This window comes from Impatiens glandulifera, chromosome 5, assembly GCF_907164915.1.
Source record: "Impatiens glandulifera chromosome 5, dImpGla2.1, whole genome shotgun sequence".
Lineage (NCBI taxonomy): Eukaryota > Viridiplantae > Streptophyta > Magnoliopsida > Ericales > Balsaminaceae > Impatiens > Impatiens glandulifera.
The window spans coordinates 49,705,741-49,720,123 of record NC_061866.1 but is presented as its reverse complement, the minus strand read 5'-3'; the positions used below and the strand labels follow the sequence as shown (position 1 = coordinate 49,720,123).

Genomic DNA, 14,383 nt, shown 5'->3' with positions numbered 1-14,383 from the left:
GGGTCTGTTTGTTTTCTAAATGAACTATACAGCAAAACAGAGCAGCACATTCCCTCATCACATACATTTTTTGAAGGACATATTTTGTTGCAAGTTAACTGGATGCAAAATATATTCTGAAGTCCATGCTTTTGGTGCGGTTCTTTTGAAAAAGAAGAACATATATAATCTGGTATAATGTATATGGACTTAACACTGCAACAAAGAAGATTTCAATCCCACTGTCTTTGAGACTTGTTTAAGCCCATATAGTTAGACTATAAACCTGTTTATTAGTAGTGACACCACCTCATCTAAATATAAAATTAATATATATTATATAAAACTTTTAAAATAAATATTAGTATAATTGATGAGAAACGATTTAATTAATTCATAATATATATATTTATTATTAGTTAAATAAGAATTAAATTTTTGGGATGGGTCCTTATATTATTGTATAGGCTGTTTTACCCTCCTCTAACTGGACCTGGTGAGTGGTGACACCTCCTCATCTAAATATGTAGATACCATAGTTTGTAGCAACCTACTTATGCTAGGAATAACAACTCAAATGTCACCGATATTCTTGCTACAAATTACAAATGAGTAACTATCATAAAAATCAATATTTTTGCTTCATTTTTGTCAATGGTTTAATTGCTTTTAAGTTAGTTTTGCACAACTATTTAAAGACCGAAAAATCACCTAACAATTAGGAAAAAAAATCTCTCTTTTATGGCACAATCATATAATCAATAAAATTAAGCACAAAGATACGCATCAATTTTAGCGTAAAAAATCTAACAATGATAAAAAAAAAATTACGTAACTCGTAGGCCTATTAAAAACACATTCACTATAGTGTAGTGAGTTACATCAAATCTTCTTTAGCACCTTAGAGATTAACTAATACAAAATCTTCACCGTTAATGATAAATTACAAGAATAAATCTCACCGAAATGGAATACTCAAACAAGTATATAAGATATATCCAAACAAAAGTCTAGACGGGTCGAAATGTAGAGAATGCCGCAAGGATTCACCACTATGATTCGAGCCAAAACTGATTACATACGTTCGATTGTCCTATTATATTACCGAAACTCTAAATATCTAACTCTACTTTTGTTTATTTTCTCTCTTTCTATATTATTTTGTTCTAAGTGCATGTTTATAGTTATCCTCTTTTCTAAAGAAAAAGAATTCTTTAAAAAAAAAATTATTTTGGATTTTCAGCCTTATTGTCCAAACCCATCAAATCAGTTGGATCTAACTTCTCTTTAGACAAATGTTTGACCATCTATCAGATCCATTCTCAATGAGATAAACTTTCTCTAAATTGAATTGCTTCGTCTCGATTATATCTCGAATCTAGTGATACCTCACTTCAATATATACTTGGATCTTGAATGGTATGTGGAGTTCTTGAGAGACGAATCGCCGAATTATTATCGTCTTGTTCCTAGAAGAACCATTTACGAACATCGACTCTAACTACTTCAAAAGAGTTTGCGCGTCGTTCTTTTCTGCAATGCGATAAAAAATATTTTGGTCAATCCACTACCTAATTGTAGCAGTTTGTCACGGGCTAAAATTCGACCCGTGCGGCACTAAGCTAAATCGACCCTGATTCTAGCTTAGAAAGCCTTTCTAAACACAATGCAAGAAGAACTCAAACGCAAGAAAGAACTTAGAGAGAGAAAACTCTTGAGAATAATATATATTGAAAGAATGCTTGATAATTACAATGAAATACCTTCAGGGTATTTATAGGACTTACATGTGTTAAATTAGGAATTACGTCTAATTACAATTTAATTACACTAATTTAGGATATTCCTTCCATAGCAAGAATATCCCTACCTAATTTAGAATATCTCTAGTAATTTCTTCCTTAATTAGAATATATATTCTAATCCCTTCCTTGATTAGAATATATCTTCCAATCCCTTCCTTAATTAGATTATATTCCAATCTCTTCCTTGATTAGAAGATTCGCTGGGCCCACGTAGGCAACTGGGTCTCCCCTTGGGCTAACAAGATTAGCGCACTATCAGACCAAGACTATAATGAGCCTCGACATCCCCTGGATTGGGTCGTGACTCTAATGGGCCGCGACATACTCCCCCACCTTAGTCGTGGCCGTACTCGGTTCGACTTTGGCCTGATACTCTTCAACCTCTTCCTTGAAACATTCCTCACACGGTCCCTCGTATCTGTGCACAAGTCCCTTGAGCACAGATTACATAGACTTGCATTCTGGAATATCATGGAAGTACACCTTGTGGCTCGATGTTTGCACCCCATAAAAATGGGACGTGACATACTCCCCCGCCTAAGTCGTGGCCGTCCTCGGCACGACCCTAGACCGGTGCATGGTGATCTTCTTTCTGGCATCCCCTGAGCGCTCTTCCTCCCCCTTTGCACGTCACGGCATTGGGTGCACTTATGGTCGCCAGCCTTAACCGATATAAGACGTTTCCCACACATCTCTCGATTGAACACGGTCTCTTGAATCTGCGCACAAGCCCCTTGAGCACATACCGCATAGACTTCAACAGTTGCGGGGGCAACTTCCCCCTTTCCATCGTCCCCTTTCATGACTGCACACCCTCTTAGATCTGCCCCTCTCTTCATATTCCCGGTGTCTCCCTCTGAATATGTCCGAGCACGATCTGCTTCCTTTCCCACGGACTTGGTGCGAGTGAAGGCAGACTGACTTTGGACCACGTTGCCTGTGGCCAAACCTTGTGGATCTGATGGTTGTGTGTTGTCTTTGGCCTTGAGCCCCTCGAAGGCTTCGACACACGCTATCTGGACTTCCTCGGGTACTTCTTCTTTTCCCTTGGACCCGTCCCCATCACCCATCTTGGCAAAAGTGGCAAATATCTCTTTACCATGTTTACGACCTCGAACGAATCGCATCGCCGAGAATCTGCTTATTCCCTCTGATTCTCTCCTTGCTGGAATCACGCTAGTCTTCCCGTGATCCAAAATGATTAAGGAATCGGAATAAGGTATTATGCAAGCGCGTACCTGATCGCACCATTCGAGTCCCAACACTACGTCGTAGTCTTCCATTGGGACCAAGGTAAATGAGACTGTCCCAATCCAGCCTCCGATCCTGGTGTGCACTCTCCTAGCCTCCCCATTTACCGGCTTGGCTACATCGAAGGACTTCACCGTCCCTCTTGTTGGGCTGATCCGCAGACCCAACACCTTGGCTACTCCTTCTCGCATTAAGTTGTGCGTAGCCCCTGTGTCTACTAGTGCCTTGATGCGCTTTCCCCCGATCCAAGCTTCCACAAACAAAGAGCCCCTCCTTGTTCCCTTGTCCAGCTTCGCAACACTAGTCTTCATAGCATTGAGCAGTCTTAAGGATCCTATTTGAGTCTCTTCTTCCTCATCAGAGGACTCAGTTCCTTTAACTGCTGCAACCTTTTCCCCCTTAAACGGGCACATAAACTTTATGTGATTATGGGCACCACAAATATAACAGGCTCTTGGCTTCTCCGACTCGTCGGCTTGCCTCCCTGAGTTTGTATGTGCATGCCCTTCTTAGATGAACGGTCTCCCCCACATTTCTCCTGGTCCTGTGGGCGGTCTCCCCCACCTTCTTCTCCATCATCCCTGATGAACTTCGGCCTGTCCACAGACACTTTGAGCTCTATCAGTCTTTCTGCAACCGCTATTGCCTCGGAAACGTCCCGCACTTTGGCCCTTTGCAGCTCCAACTGTGCCCAAGTCTTGAGGCCATTAACAAACGCGAACAGTGTCTCCTGTTCCGTTAGACTAGGTAACTCGAGCATCAACTCCTGGAATTCCTTCACATACTCCTTGATGGTTCCTTTGTGCACAAGTTGACTCAACCTTTTCCTTGCCTCGTACTCGGCATTCTCTGGGAAGAATTGGCTTTTGAACTCGGTCTTGAAGTCTTCCCACGTTTCCATCCTCAAGGTCCCTCGTTCAATATCTCCTTCTCGCCTCCTCCACCACAGCAACGCCATCTCTTGTAGGAAGAAAGGTGCCGTCTCCAACTTGTCACGATCATCAAGTATGCTTGATGCCCGAAAGTACCTCTCCATGTTCCAAAGGAAGTCCTCCACTTCCCTTGCACTCCTCGAGCCTTTGAATGGAGTTGGCTTAGGAACATCCATCCGTTGAGGTGCCGCACCTCTATGTTCCCCTCCATTCCTCGCAATCCGTCTTTCCATCGATTCTAGCCTCTCCAAGATCTCCCTCTTGAGAGTCTCAACCATTGCATGGACTTCTCCCCGGATTGGATCAAGCACCTTCTGGCAGATGTCATTAACCTCCCCTCGAACCAATCCTAGCACTTCGTCACGAATGCTACGATTCGAATCGTTAATGATCCCCATTAACTCATTCTCCAACTTTTCAGCACCCTCGTCCAACATCGTCACCTTCTCGGCCACCGCGCTAAACACTTCGAGAGCTTCTTGGTGATCGCTCATGCCTTCTTCAAGCCGGGTCACCCGCACTTCCATGGCAGCACCTCTCTCGACGAACTTATCCCTCTTGGATCCCTTGTCCTTATGTTGGCCGGTCGGAACCTTAGTGACGGTAGTTCGTGAATCCATTTCTTGCAGCTTGAATGCGGAAATACAACCTTGCTCTGATACCACTTGTCACGGGCTAAAATTCGACCCGTGCGGCACTAAGCTAAATCGACCCTGATTCTAGCTTAGAAAGCCTTTCTAAACACAATGCAAGAAGAACTCAAACGCAAGAAAGAACTTAGAGAGAGAAAACTCTTGAGAATAATATATATTGAAAGAATGCTTGATAATTACAATGAAATACCTTCAGGGTATTTATAGGACTTACATGTGTTAAATTAGGAATTACGTCTAATTACAATTTAATTACACTAATTTAGGATATTCCTTCCATAGCAAGAATATTCCTACCTAATTTAGAATATCTCTAGTAATTTCTTCCTTAATTAGAATATATATTCTAATCCCTTCCTTGATTAGAATATATCTTCCAATCCCTTCCTTAATTAGATTATATTCCAATCTCTTCCTTGATTAGAAGATTCGCTGGGCCCACGTAGGCAACTGGGCCTCCCCTTGGGCTAACAAGATTAGCGCACTATCAGACCAAGACTATAATGAGCCTCGACATCCCCTGGATTGGGTCGTGACTCTAATGGGCCGCGACATACTCCCCCACCTTAGTCGTGGCCGTACTCGGTTCGACTTTGGCCTGATACTCTTCAACCTCTTCCTTGAAACATTCCCCACACGGTCCCTCGTATCTGTGCACAAGTCCCTTGAGCACAGATTACATAGACTTGCATTCTGGAATATCATGGAAGTACACCTTGTGGCTCGATGTTTGCACCCCATAAAAATGGGACGTGACAAGTTGCTTTCCAATTCATAAATTTTCAATCTTTATCACTTATCGTGTCTAGCTTTGTCACGCCTAAACAAATCTCTACAAATTAGCAAATCAAGCATCTTGTGTTTTCATACCAAAAAATTCGTTGAGGTTAATTTAATCAATTCGGATCGAATTTTGCTCATCTATTTGGTCAAATAAAAAACTGTGATATCACTTGATGAAAAAAATAACTAATAACAATTGCGGAATAATTGTTATTTTCTCTTTATATGCCACAATGAGTTAATCAACCGAACAAAACCAAATAGCCAATAATAAAATCAAGCACACAAAAATAAATTAATTTAATTTAATGTGAAACTACGATATCCATATGACTCTTACAAACAATTCACTATATTTGTAGTGAGTTACACTAAAGTTTTTCTCTAGTACGCATAATACAAAATATTCATCATTAATAGTGTATTACAAGACAAAAATAAAAATAAATCTCACTGAAGTGGAATATTGAAACATGAACCCGGAGCTCCTGACGAGAAATTAGTATATAAGAGAAGTACAAACAAAGATCTAAATTGGTCGGATTGTAGAGAACGCCGTGTAAATTCAACATCTGTGATTCGAGTCAAAATTAATACGAACTACTCAATTGTATAAATATTATCTTTGAGCGTTTATCCCTTATTATTGCCCATCAAATGAGTTGGACCTAATATGGAGAATATCCGGTTTTTTTAGAAGAGATCTGTCAAGTTTCATTCTATATCAATTGGTAAACAATGAAAATGAAGAATTATTATTTTAAGTTGGATTGAACAATATTATATCTTTGAGTTGCTATCTTAATTAAACTATTAAATAGTTTACTTATCCTTCCTACCACAAGCAAGAACATCGGAAATGTAGAACATGGACTTTGAACTCTTCAGCCTTTAGTACAAGGTTCTGTTATTCCTATGTGGGTGTGGTTTTTCATTTGTTTCATCTCTATTCCTCTCTTTTGTATTTTGAGATGTTCTTGTATAAAAAATACAATTAGTCAATCTGAGACTAAATTAATTAAAATATTATTCCATATAGGAAAGGCTTCATGATGATGCACTTGTTTGACTGATGAAGATAAGGGTTAGTAGGAGATGTGACTTTTTTTTAAAGTAAAATAGCATAATTTTTTAGGCCTTGTTAGGATAAGGGTTATGTTTAATTTGGAGTTATAAATAGGTAGATTATCAGGTAAAAATATTAAATAGTATTAATATTTAATAAAGATTGTTTTGATAATTTGATTGATCAATTGATTAATTTGAATAATAATATGGTGAATGAAATGACAATGTTTTGTTTAAATTATTATATCAAAATCTTAGTAGAAGAAAGTTTATTTAAAATTTGTAGAAAGATAAGATTTAAAAATTGGATGTTAGTATTGATTATTTAATTATAAAATAAAAATGAAAAAATTAAGTGTTGTTGAATTACCTTTCCTTAAAATCATTTGATAAATTTACTAATAAAAAAGGAAGAAACTAAATGTTTTTTTGGGTTAGGAATGATTCTTTTAACATGAGATTTCATAACAAATCTCTTTTTTTATATATATATATAGATAAAGGATTAATTAACTCTATGGAGTCAACTATAAATTAAATATTACAACATTTAACATTTATTTGACTTTTTAATTAATAAAATGATTATAAAAAAATATTTAAAATTTAAATGTTATAAAATCAAGTAATGATATTTTCTTACATTGTTTTTTTTTTATATATTTATTTATTTATTATTATTGATCAAAATGAGTTGACGAAGAAACTTCCATGAAAATTAGAAGAATGTAAAACAGAGCATCGAAGATCTCTTTTGCGCGCGGGAAGAGAAGAAGGGTTTATCATCTACCACACTGAAGTGCTGAATCTTCGAAATCGAAAAAGTCCCACAAACTTGCCATGGGTTTGTATCCACTACCTTTCCTGAACGCCTTTAGCTCCACATTCTTTACTACCTTTCTCCTCCTCCGACCGATAATCGCCGGCAGCAAATCACCTGTTGAGTACGATTCGCAGCATGCTATCGCCGTCAACTGCGGTTTCCCCCGCAACTCCACAGCATTTAACGGCAGACAATGGGTTGGAGAAACAGATTCTGCAACCATACTTTTTCATGGACCTGGAAGTCAATCAGTCAGCCCTTACTCCATTGACAACCTCCTCGATCCGACTCCCTATATGACAGCTAGAGCTTCTCGGGCATCATTCACCTATACCTTCCATGTTGGTTCCGGCTACAAGTTCATCCGCTTCCACTTCTACCCAGCTTCTTACTCTGGTTTCAAAAAGTCAATGGCCTTCATAACTGTAAAATCAGGTCCGTATACACTCCTCAACAATTTCAGTGCTTTCCTAACAGCCGATTCTCTCGGCCTCAAATCCGTTGTAAAAGAATTCACCCTTTATGTCCCTCACGACGACGAACCCTTATCAATTACTTTCTCCCCCTCAAGAGCAATCCCTTCTGATGACGAGACATTTGCATTTGTAAATGGAATTGAAGTCGTTCCCATGCCGCTGGGACTTTACTACACCATGGAGGGAGATGCAGAGGCTTATGCTGTAGGGCAGAACTACCGACCTCCCATCAGTCAAGCCACTGCAATGGAGATGGCCCATCGGTTAAACGTTGGTGGCAGCTCACTTTCATCTTCTCACGACACAAGTATGTTCAGGGAGTGGACCAGTGATTCAAACCATCTCATAGAATCAAGTGTTTTACCCATCACGTCAATAAATCGGATCAAGTATACAGAAAAATCAAAAAACGGTGCACCACAACGACTGTACCAGACGTCTTGGTCTATGAACAGAAATACAAAAGTGAGTGAAAAAGTTAGTTTTACATGGAAGTTACTTGTGGATTCGGGTTTCAGGTATCTCATCAGATTGCATTTTTGTGAGCTTGATTATGAGGTGAAGGAAAGTGGGCAAAAGGAGTTTAGTATTCTAATTAACAATCAAATTGTTGAGCCTAGAGGAGATTTGATCAGATGGGGTGGCGAGATTGGAGTTGCAATCCATAAAGATTACTTGGTGACAGTAAGAGGAGACAGAATGATGGGCAAGAAAGATCTATTTGTAGCTTTGTACCCTGGTAACGAGGATCAATCAACTGAATTTATTGACGCAGTTCTTAAAGGAATTGAAGTTTTCAAACTGAGTAACCCGGATGATAATCTTGCTGGGGTGAATCCAGTCATCTCCCGTCCTCATGCTCCGATTAACCAAATACTTAAAATGCTGACTACAACAGGTAGAAATTACATTGCAACTCTTGTTATAATTGTGATTACTCTTCTCAATGTCATCGTTCACCAAATTTGTGAATGGAGAGAAAACATTTGGAGTAAAAACATTTCGCCATCACTACTAGATGAGGAATTCTGTCGTAGATTTTCATTTAATGAGATCTCATTGGCGACCAACAACTTTGATAAAGACTTAGAGATTGGACATGGAGGCTTCGGTAAGGTCTACAAAGGGGTTATTGATCGCAAGACGAAAACAGTTGCAATTAAAAGGTTAAGTTCTGAATCTAAGCAGGGAGAGAAAGAATTTAGGTCAGAAATTGATATTCTTTCCAAGCTTCGACACAAACACCTTGTCTCTCTGATAGGATATTGCAATGAGGGTCGTGAAATGATACTTGTTTACGAGTACATGGAACATGGAACTCTCGCAGATCATCTTCACAAGAAAAAACGTGATGGTAGTTACAAGGAAAACGTGACTCCTCCTCTCTCATGGGAGCAAAGGCTCAATGTATGCTTGGGTGCTGCTCGAGGGTTAGATTACCTGCACACCAATAGTGAACAGGACACCATACATAGAGATGTGAAGAGCGAAAACATTTTGTTGGATAGAGATTGGGTGGCCAAAATTGCAGATCTTGGCATAAGCAAAGTAGGAACTAAGAGCAATACTCGCACCCATATTAGTACCGATGTAAAGGGGACTATTGGTTACCTAGATCCTTCGTATTCCTTGACGCGTAGGCTAACCAAGAAATCTGATGTTTATGCGTTTGGTGTGGTGCTGTGGGAAGCATTATGTGGGAGGCCAGCTGTTGATACTAGAATAGAAGGCGAACAGCGCAGCCTGGTTTTGTGGGTTCAAAGCTGCTTCAAGCTAGGAATAGTTGACGCAATCATTGATTCCAGTTTGAGGGAACAAATATCAACTGGTTCCCTCAAATTGTACCTTGATCTTGCAAACGAATGCTTGCATAACCAGAGTAATGAACGACCTACAATGGCTGAAGTCACACATGGTCTTGAATCTGTATTGGCAGCTGCTATATCTGAAGGTTCATTCTCTTCCACCTCCTCTGGGACACTAGAATTGGATGATAATTACATGCAGCAAAAGAAGAAGATGACTGATGGCAACTTCTTCCAAAAGAGTCTCCAAGCTTTATTTAGAAGCATAGATTTTCGACGGAGAAAGAGCTTGGATCCTCATTTACCCTTCCGCAGTTTTTCTCTTGATGAGGTTAGAACGGCAACACGCAACTTCAGTAATGTTATTGGAAGAGGTGGTTCTGGAAAATGTTACAAAGGAAGGATTAATGATGGAACCACTGTTGTTGCAATCAAAGAGAAAGAGCTAGTGTTTGAAGACTTACAAAATGAACTCTGGATTATGTCACATATTAATCATCCTAAAATAGTCAATTTCATTGGGTACTGCATTAAGGAAGGCAAAATGTTGGTTTTGTTGGAATATATGAATAACGGGTCCCTATATGATCATCTCCATGATAAGAAGAAGAATCGTCTTCCCTGGAAAAAGAGGCTGGAGATATGCATTGGTACTGCTCAGGGACTACACTACCTTCATTCTGAGATGTCACAAAAAAGAGTGATCCATTGCTGTATGCAGTCAAGTAATATCCTTCTAGACAGAAGCTTGGTCGCAAAGATTTCAGACTTTGATTTTGCATCGGCTGCATTGAGTTCCTCTACCCATGTCAGTGCGGCTTTACATGGCAGCTATGGCTACATAGATCCGGAGTACTATTTGACCGGCCATATTACAAAACAATCCGATGTCTACGCTTTTGGTGTGGTATTGCTAGAGGTACTTTGTGCCAAGAAATCTATTGATGTATTTGATGAAGAACAAGACTTCATAGTCAACTACATAAGAAACATCATCCAAGAGAATAGAATAGACGATGTCGTGGACCCATATCTAGTGGGAAAGATTGATCCGGACTGCTTGATTCAGTACTTGCGGATTGCGATGAATTGCGTGGAAGATAGGGGAATAGAGAGGCCATCAATGGAGGCGGTGTTGTTGGGCCTGCGCAACACACTAGAGTTACAAGAGAGATGGCAGTTAGAGTGTGAAGACTTGAGCTCATGACTGTGATCATGAAGACATAAGTTTCAAAGTTGCACCATCTAGTCTTCACATAAACTCATCCATTATTGTTACAAGAAGCTTGCTTAATTAGCTTGATTATGTATAGTTCATATTCACTGTATTATAAATTTATAAGTCAATAAATTATTGATCCCCAAGTCACTTTTGGGTGAAGTATTTATTATAATTTGTTTTAAATTACAACTTACAAGTTTCATAACAACAAAGATAAGTACAAAGTTTATTTCACTTGTCCCACTTTCAATTGACACTAATTTCATACTATGCAATTGTGGATAATTTTGAATAGTGTGATACAATCGAAAAATATAAACAATTTGTCTGTGCTGATAATAGACAGCACAAAATACAATATCATATTGAAAAACTTACTAAAATAATCATAATATTTATTGGCATTTGTGAATTATTTTTTACATGCATTCATTCATTAGAAAATCTAACAAATATATAAAGTTATGCTAATTGAAAATAAAATTGGAGTACATTGGTATCAAAAGAAGAAAAAAAGTTTGATTGTGGACATTTTCTCTTAACAATTAAGAGTTTCTAATTAAGTTTTTGTTTTTTTAAATAAGGCTTTGTTCGGATTTAATTTTTTTTTTAAACCTAGAGAAAAAAATAAATAATGATTGGTGATGATTTTAAGGAGGTGGTGATTATTTTTGGTAGAAAGACCTAAAGGGTATTAATATATAAATAAAATAAAAAATAATAATTTAAAATAAAGAGTATTTTAGTATTTTGATTAATGAAATGAGTGGTGTAATTGTTGAGAAGTGATTGATTTAAAATTTAATTTTTGTTGAATTTTTTTGAAAACCCAAAAAGAACCAGTCCTAAGAGTTATGTTTTATCGTTCTTATAGCTTCATCACATGTGTTACATTTTCACTATCCTCAAATATAAGAAAAAAAATCTCAAATATAAGAAAAAAAAATAGTCACATATCTCAATATAGTTAATTGTAGATAATAAATTATAATACAAAATTTTGAACAAGTGTGCAGTTCTTATAATCTCATACAACATTCATGACAACATATATAAAAACGTATATTGTTTTGGACTTTTGATTGTATATAAAAACAATAACAAAAAGATAACTAAATCAATCAAACCTTAAGCTTCAACATTTATCATTTTTTACAAAAATATTTTATTTTCTATTCCTTTATATTCTTTATCCCACTTTTATTATTATTATTATTATTATTATTATTATTGATGTGTATCACTTCAAATCTAAGTTTTAAATGGTAAATCATTCTCATTCAGATTGAAGTGGTGGATGATTATTTTCTTAAAATTTTAAATTAAAAATAATAACTAATTTAAAAAAATAAATTAAATATTTTCTAAAAAAAACTCTTTCATTTTGCAAGTAATGTTGCACTCTTAACCAAAATGTCATTTTATACCATTTTTTTAGTTTTTGAAAATTTCAATATAATAAGATATAAATATAAATAAGAATAATTTAAATTTAAATTTAAAGGATAAATCTATAAAAAGTTAAATGAGTTTTTCTGCTCGAATTTTGGATAGTGTGAAAACAAAAATATTCTTATTGTTTTTAATTTAAATAATTTTTTTTTGGTATGTTATACAGTAAAGATTAATAATTTTGTAATATATTTAACATAATTTAATTAATTTAATTGATTAAATGGTGTAATACTTTTAAGTCAATTTTATGTTCAAATTTTTCTAAGGTATTTTTTATATAAATTTTATTTATAATAAAAAAATGACTAACCAATCATTTTCCCATATTTTTATAAACAAAATTATTCACATGACTTAAACCATCTTTGACGGAGTTATAATGGCAAACTCAAACTCAAAATAGGTATATAGACTCCAACCCTATGGGTTTTTAGTATTCATACAACTCAAAGTTATAATTTGGTGTTTTAATTTTTTTTTATTTAATTTTTCATATAATTTATATATTTAGTTAATTTTTTATATAACATTTTATACGATTTATATATTTATAAATATAGTTTTTTATATAATTTATTTATATATTTTATAATACGTTTTTAACCAACATAAATTTATAATAATAAATATAATTGATAAAAAAAATAAAAAATAACAAAAATAATTTTGTTGAAATAAAAAATAATAATTGATTACCATCTACGAAATTGAAAAAAAAATAATTAATTAATCTATAATTAATTTTATCATAATTTTTTTTAATGGTACGAATTTATAAAATTGAAAAAAAATATTTAATTGATCTATAATTAATTTTATCATAATTTTTTTCAATTTTTTCAATGGTGTGATTTTAAAAAAATATTATTAATGTTTACTTGAAAATTTGATAAATATATAGATAATTATTGAAAAAGTTATAAATTTGTGTAAAAATAAATATTTTTAAAATATTCTTTTAAGTTTAAAAATAAATTTTTGAGTTAAATATGAATTATTATTTGATAATATTTACTTAATCTTAAGTTTTGAGAATATAATTTTGGGTCAAAGAGGATTCAAGAACACTTCAAAATTATTAAGCTAGGAGTGGGGAAAGGTTTCAGCAGTAAATATGTGGTGGACCCAAAGTAAGTCGCTTAGTAATTATTGAAATCAACCCACTAATCATTATATATTAATTAGGGGTAAATTAGCTCTAGCTCGAGTTTGGCTCGACTCGAGCTCGAGCTCGATCGAGCTTTCAATATTAAGTGCGAATTCGGCTCGAGCCCCAAATGCTCGAATTTAAATATATTTCTATATTATTTCTTATATTAAAAAAACATAATGGAAGTCGAGAGTCTATTCATCGGACCGTACAACCCTCCGTATATTTGTTTGTTTTACGCCCTGTAACTCTTCCTCAATTAGGACTTGGTTCATGTAAGAATGGACGTACGTATTGGTTCGCGTAAGAATACACGTAGAATATCTAAGAGAGTTATTCATGTTCAAGCAAGTTTGAGAAAAATATTTTCAAGTCGTGTATTGTGTTTGAGATGATTTTGAAAACATATTAGACTCTATTATGTTTCTGTAGAATTATCTCTCAAACTTTCTAACTTAAGGGGAGGCTCAATCGTCTAAGTAGGCCCAATACAAAGAATATTCTAGTTAAGGAAGATGTATTCTAATTTAAGAAGCCAAACTTCAAGGTTCAAAGGTTCTGAGTCAAACAAATAAAATATGATAAAACATGTGAATGATGATAGATTGACCTCCCTCTTCTAACTCGGTCTCCTCTTTCTCTTGGATATGTGTTTTTCTTTTGTCTTTTTACGAGGTCGAGGAGGGCTCTCCGAGTGTAGTTTTTTCGGCTTCTCTCGTTGTTTAGGGAAGCTTCTTTCTCTTTTTAGGCAAATTAAGGCTTGGTTAGAAAAACCTAAATCATTCGGGGCGTCAAGCCTCAATATTGAATTCAGTGTCCAATCTACCGTCAATCGACTTTTCTGTGCTTTCTATTATTGTTTTGGTTCGAATTTTTCGATTTTATTTACACCCTTAGTCTCATCTTAGGACCGACCTTACAACATTTATATTTCTCTATTTTGATTGCAGGAGATTAATCATGGATTTTGATTATTTTTTA

The 14,383-nt window shown here is 35.6% G+C and overlaps 2 protein-coding genes across 2 annotated transcripts; both read left to right on the top strand.

Moving 5' to 3' along the window:
- Positions 1 to 7,311: 7,311 nt before the first annotated feature.
- LOC124939608 (receptor-like protein kinase FERONIA) lies at positions 7,312 to 8,250 on the top strand (the record flags this gene model as incomplete). Its single annotated transcript, XM_047480069.1, has 1 exon — positions 7,312 to 8,250. A coding segment is annotated over exon 1 (939 nt), but the record flags the coding sequence as incomplete, so codon positions are not given.
- A 1-nt stretch (position 8,251) lies between these two features.
- On the top strand, positions 8,252 to 10,782 carry LOC124939607 (probable receptor-like protein kinase At5g38990). Its single transcript, XM_047480068.1, has one exon. The coding sequence runs from the start codon at positions 8,470 to 8,472 to the stop codon at positions 10,780 to 10,782; it is 2,313 nt and encodes a 770-aa protein (XP_047336024.1). The 5' UTR covers positions 8,252 to 8,469.
- The last annotated feature ends 3,601 nt before the right edge of the window (positions 10,783 to 14,383 follow it).

Coding starts and splice junctions, on each gene's coding strand:
- LOC124939607 (XM_047480068.1), top strand. CDS start 8,470: ATGATGGGCAAGAAAGATCTATTTGTAGCTTTGTACCCTGGTAACGAG.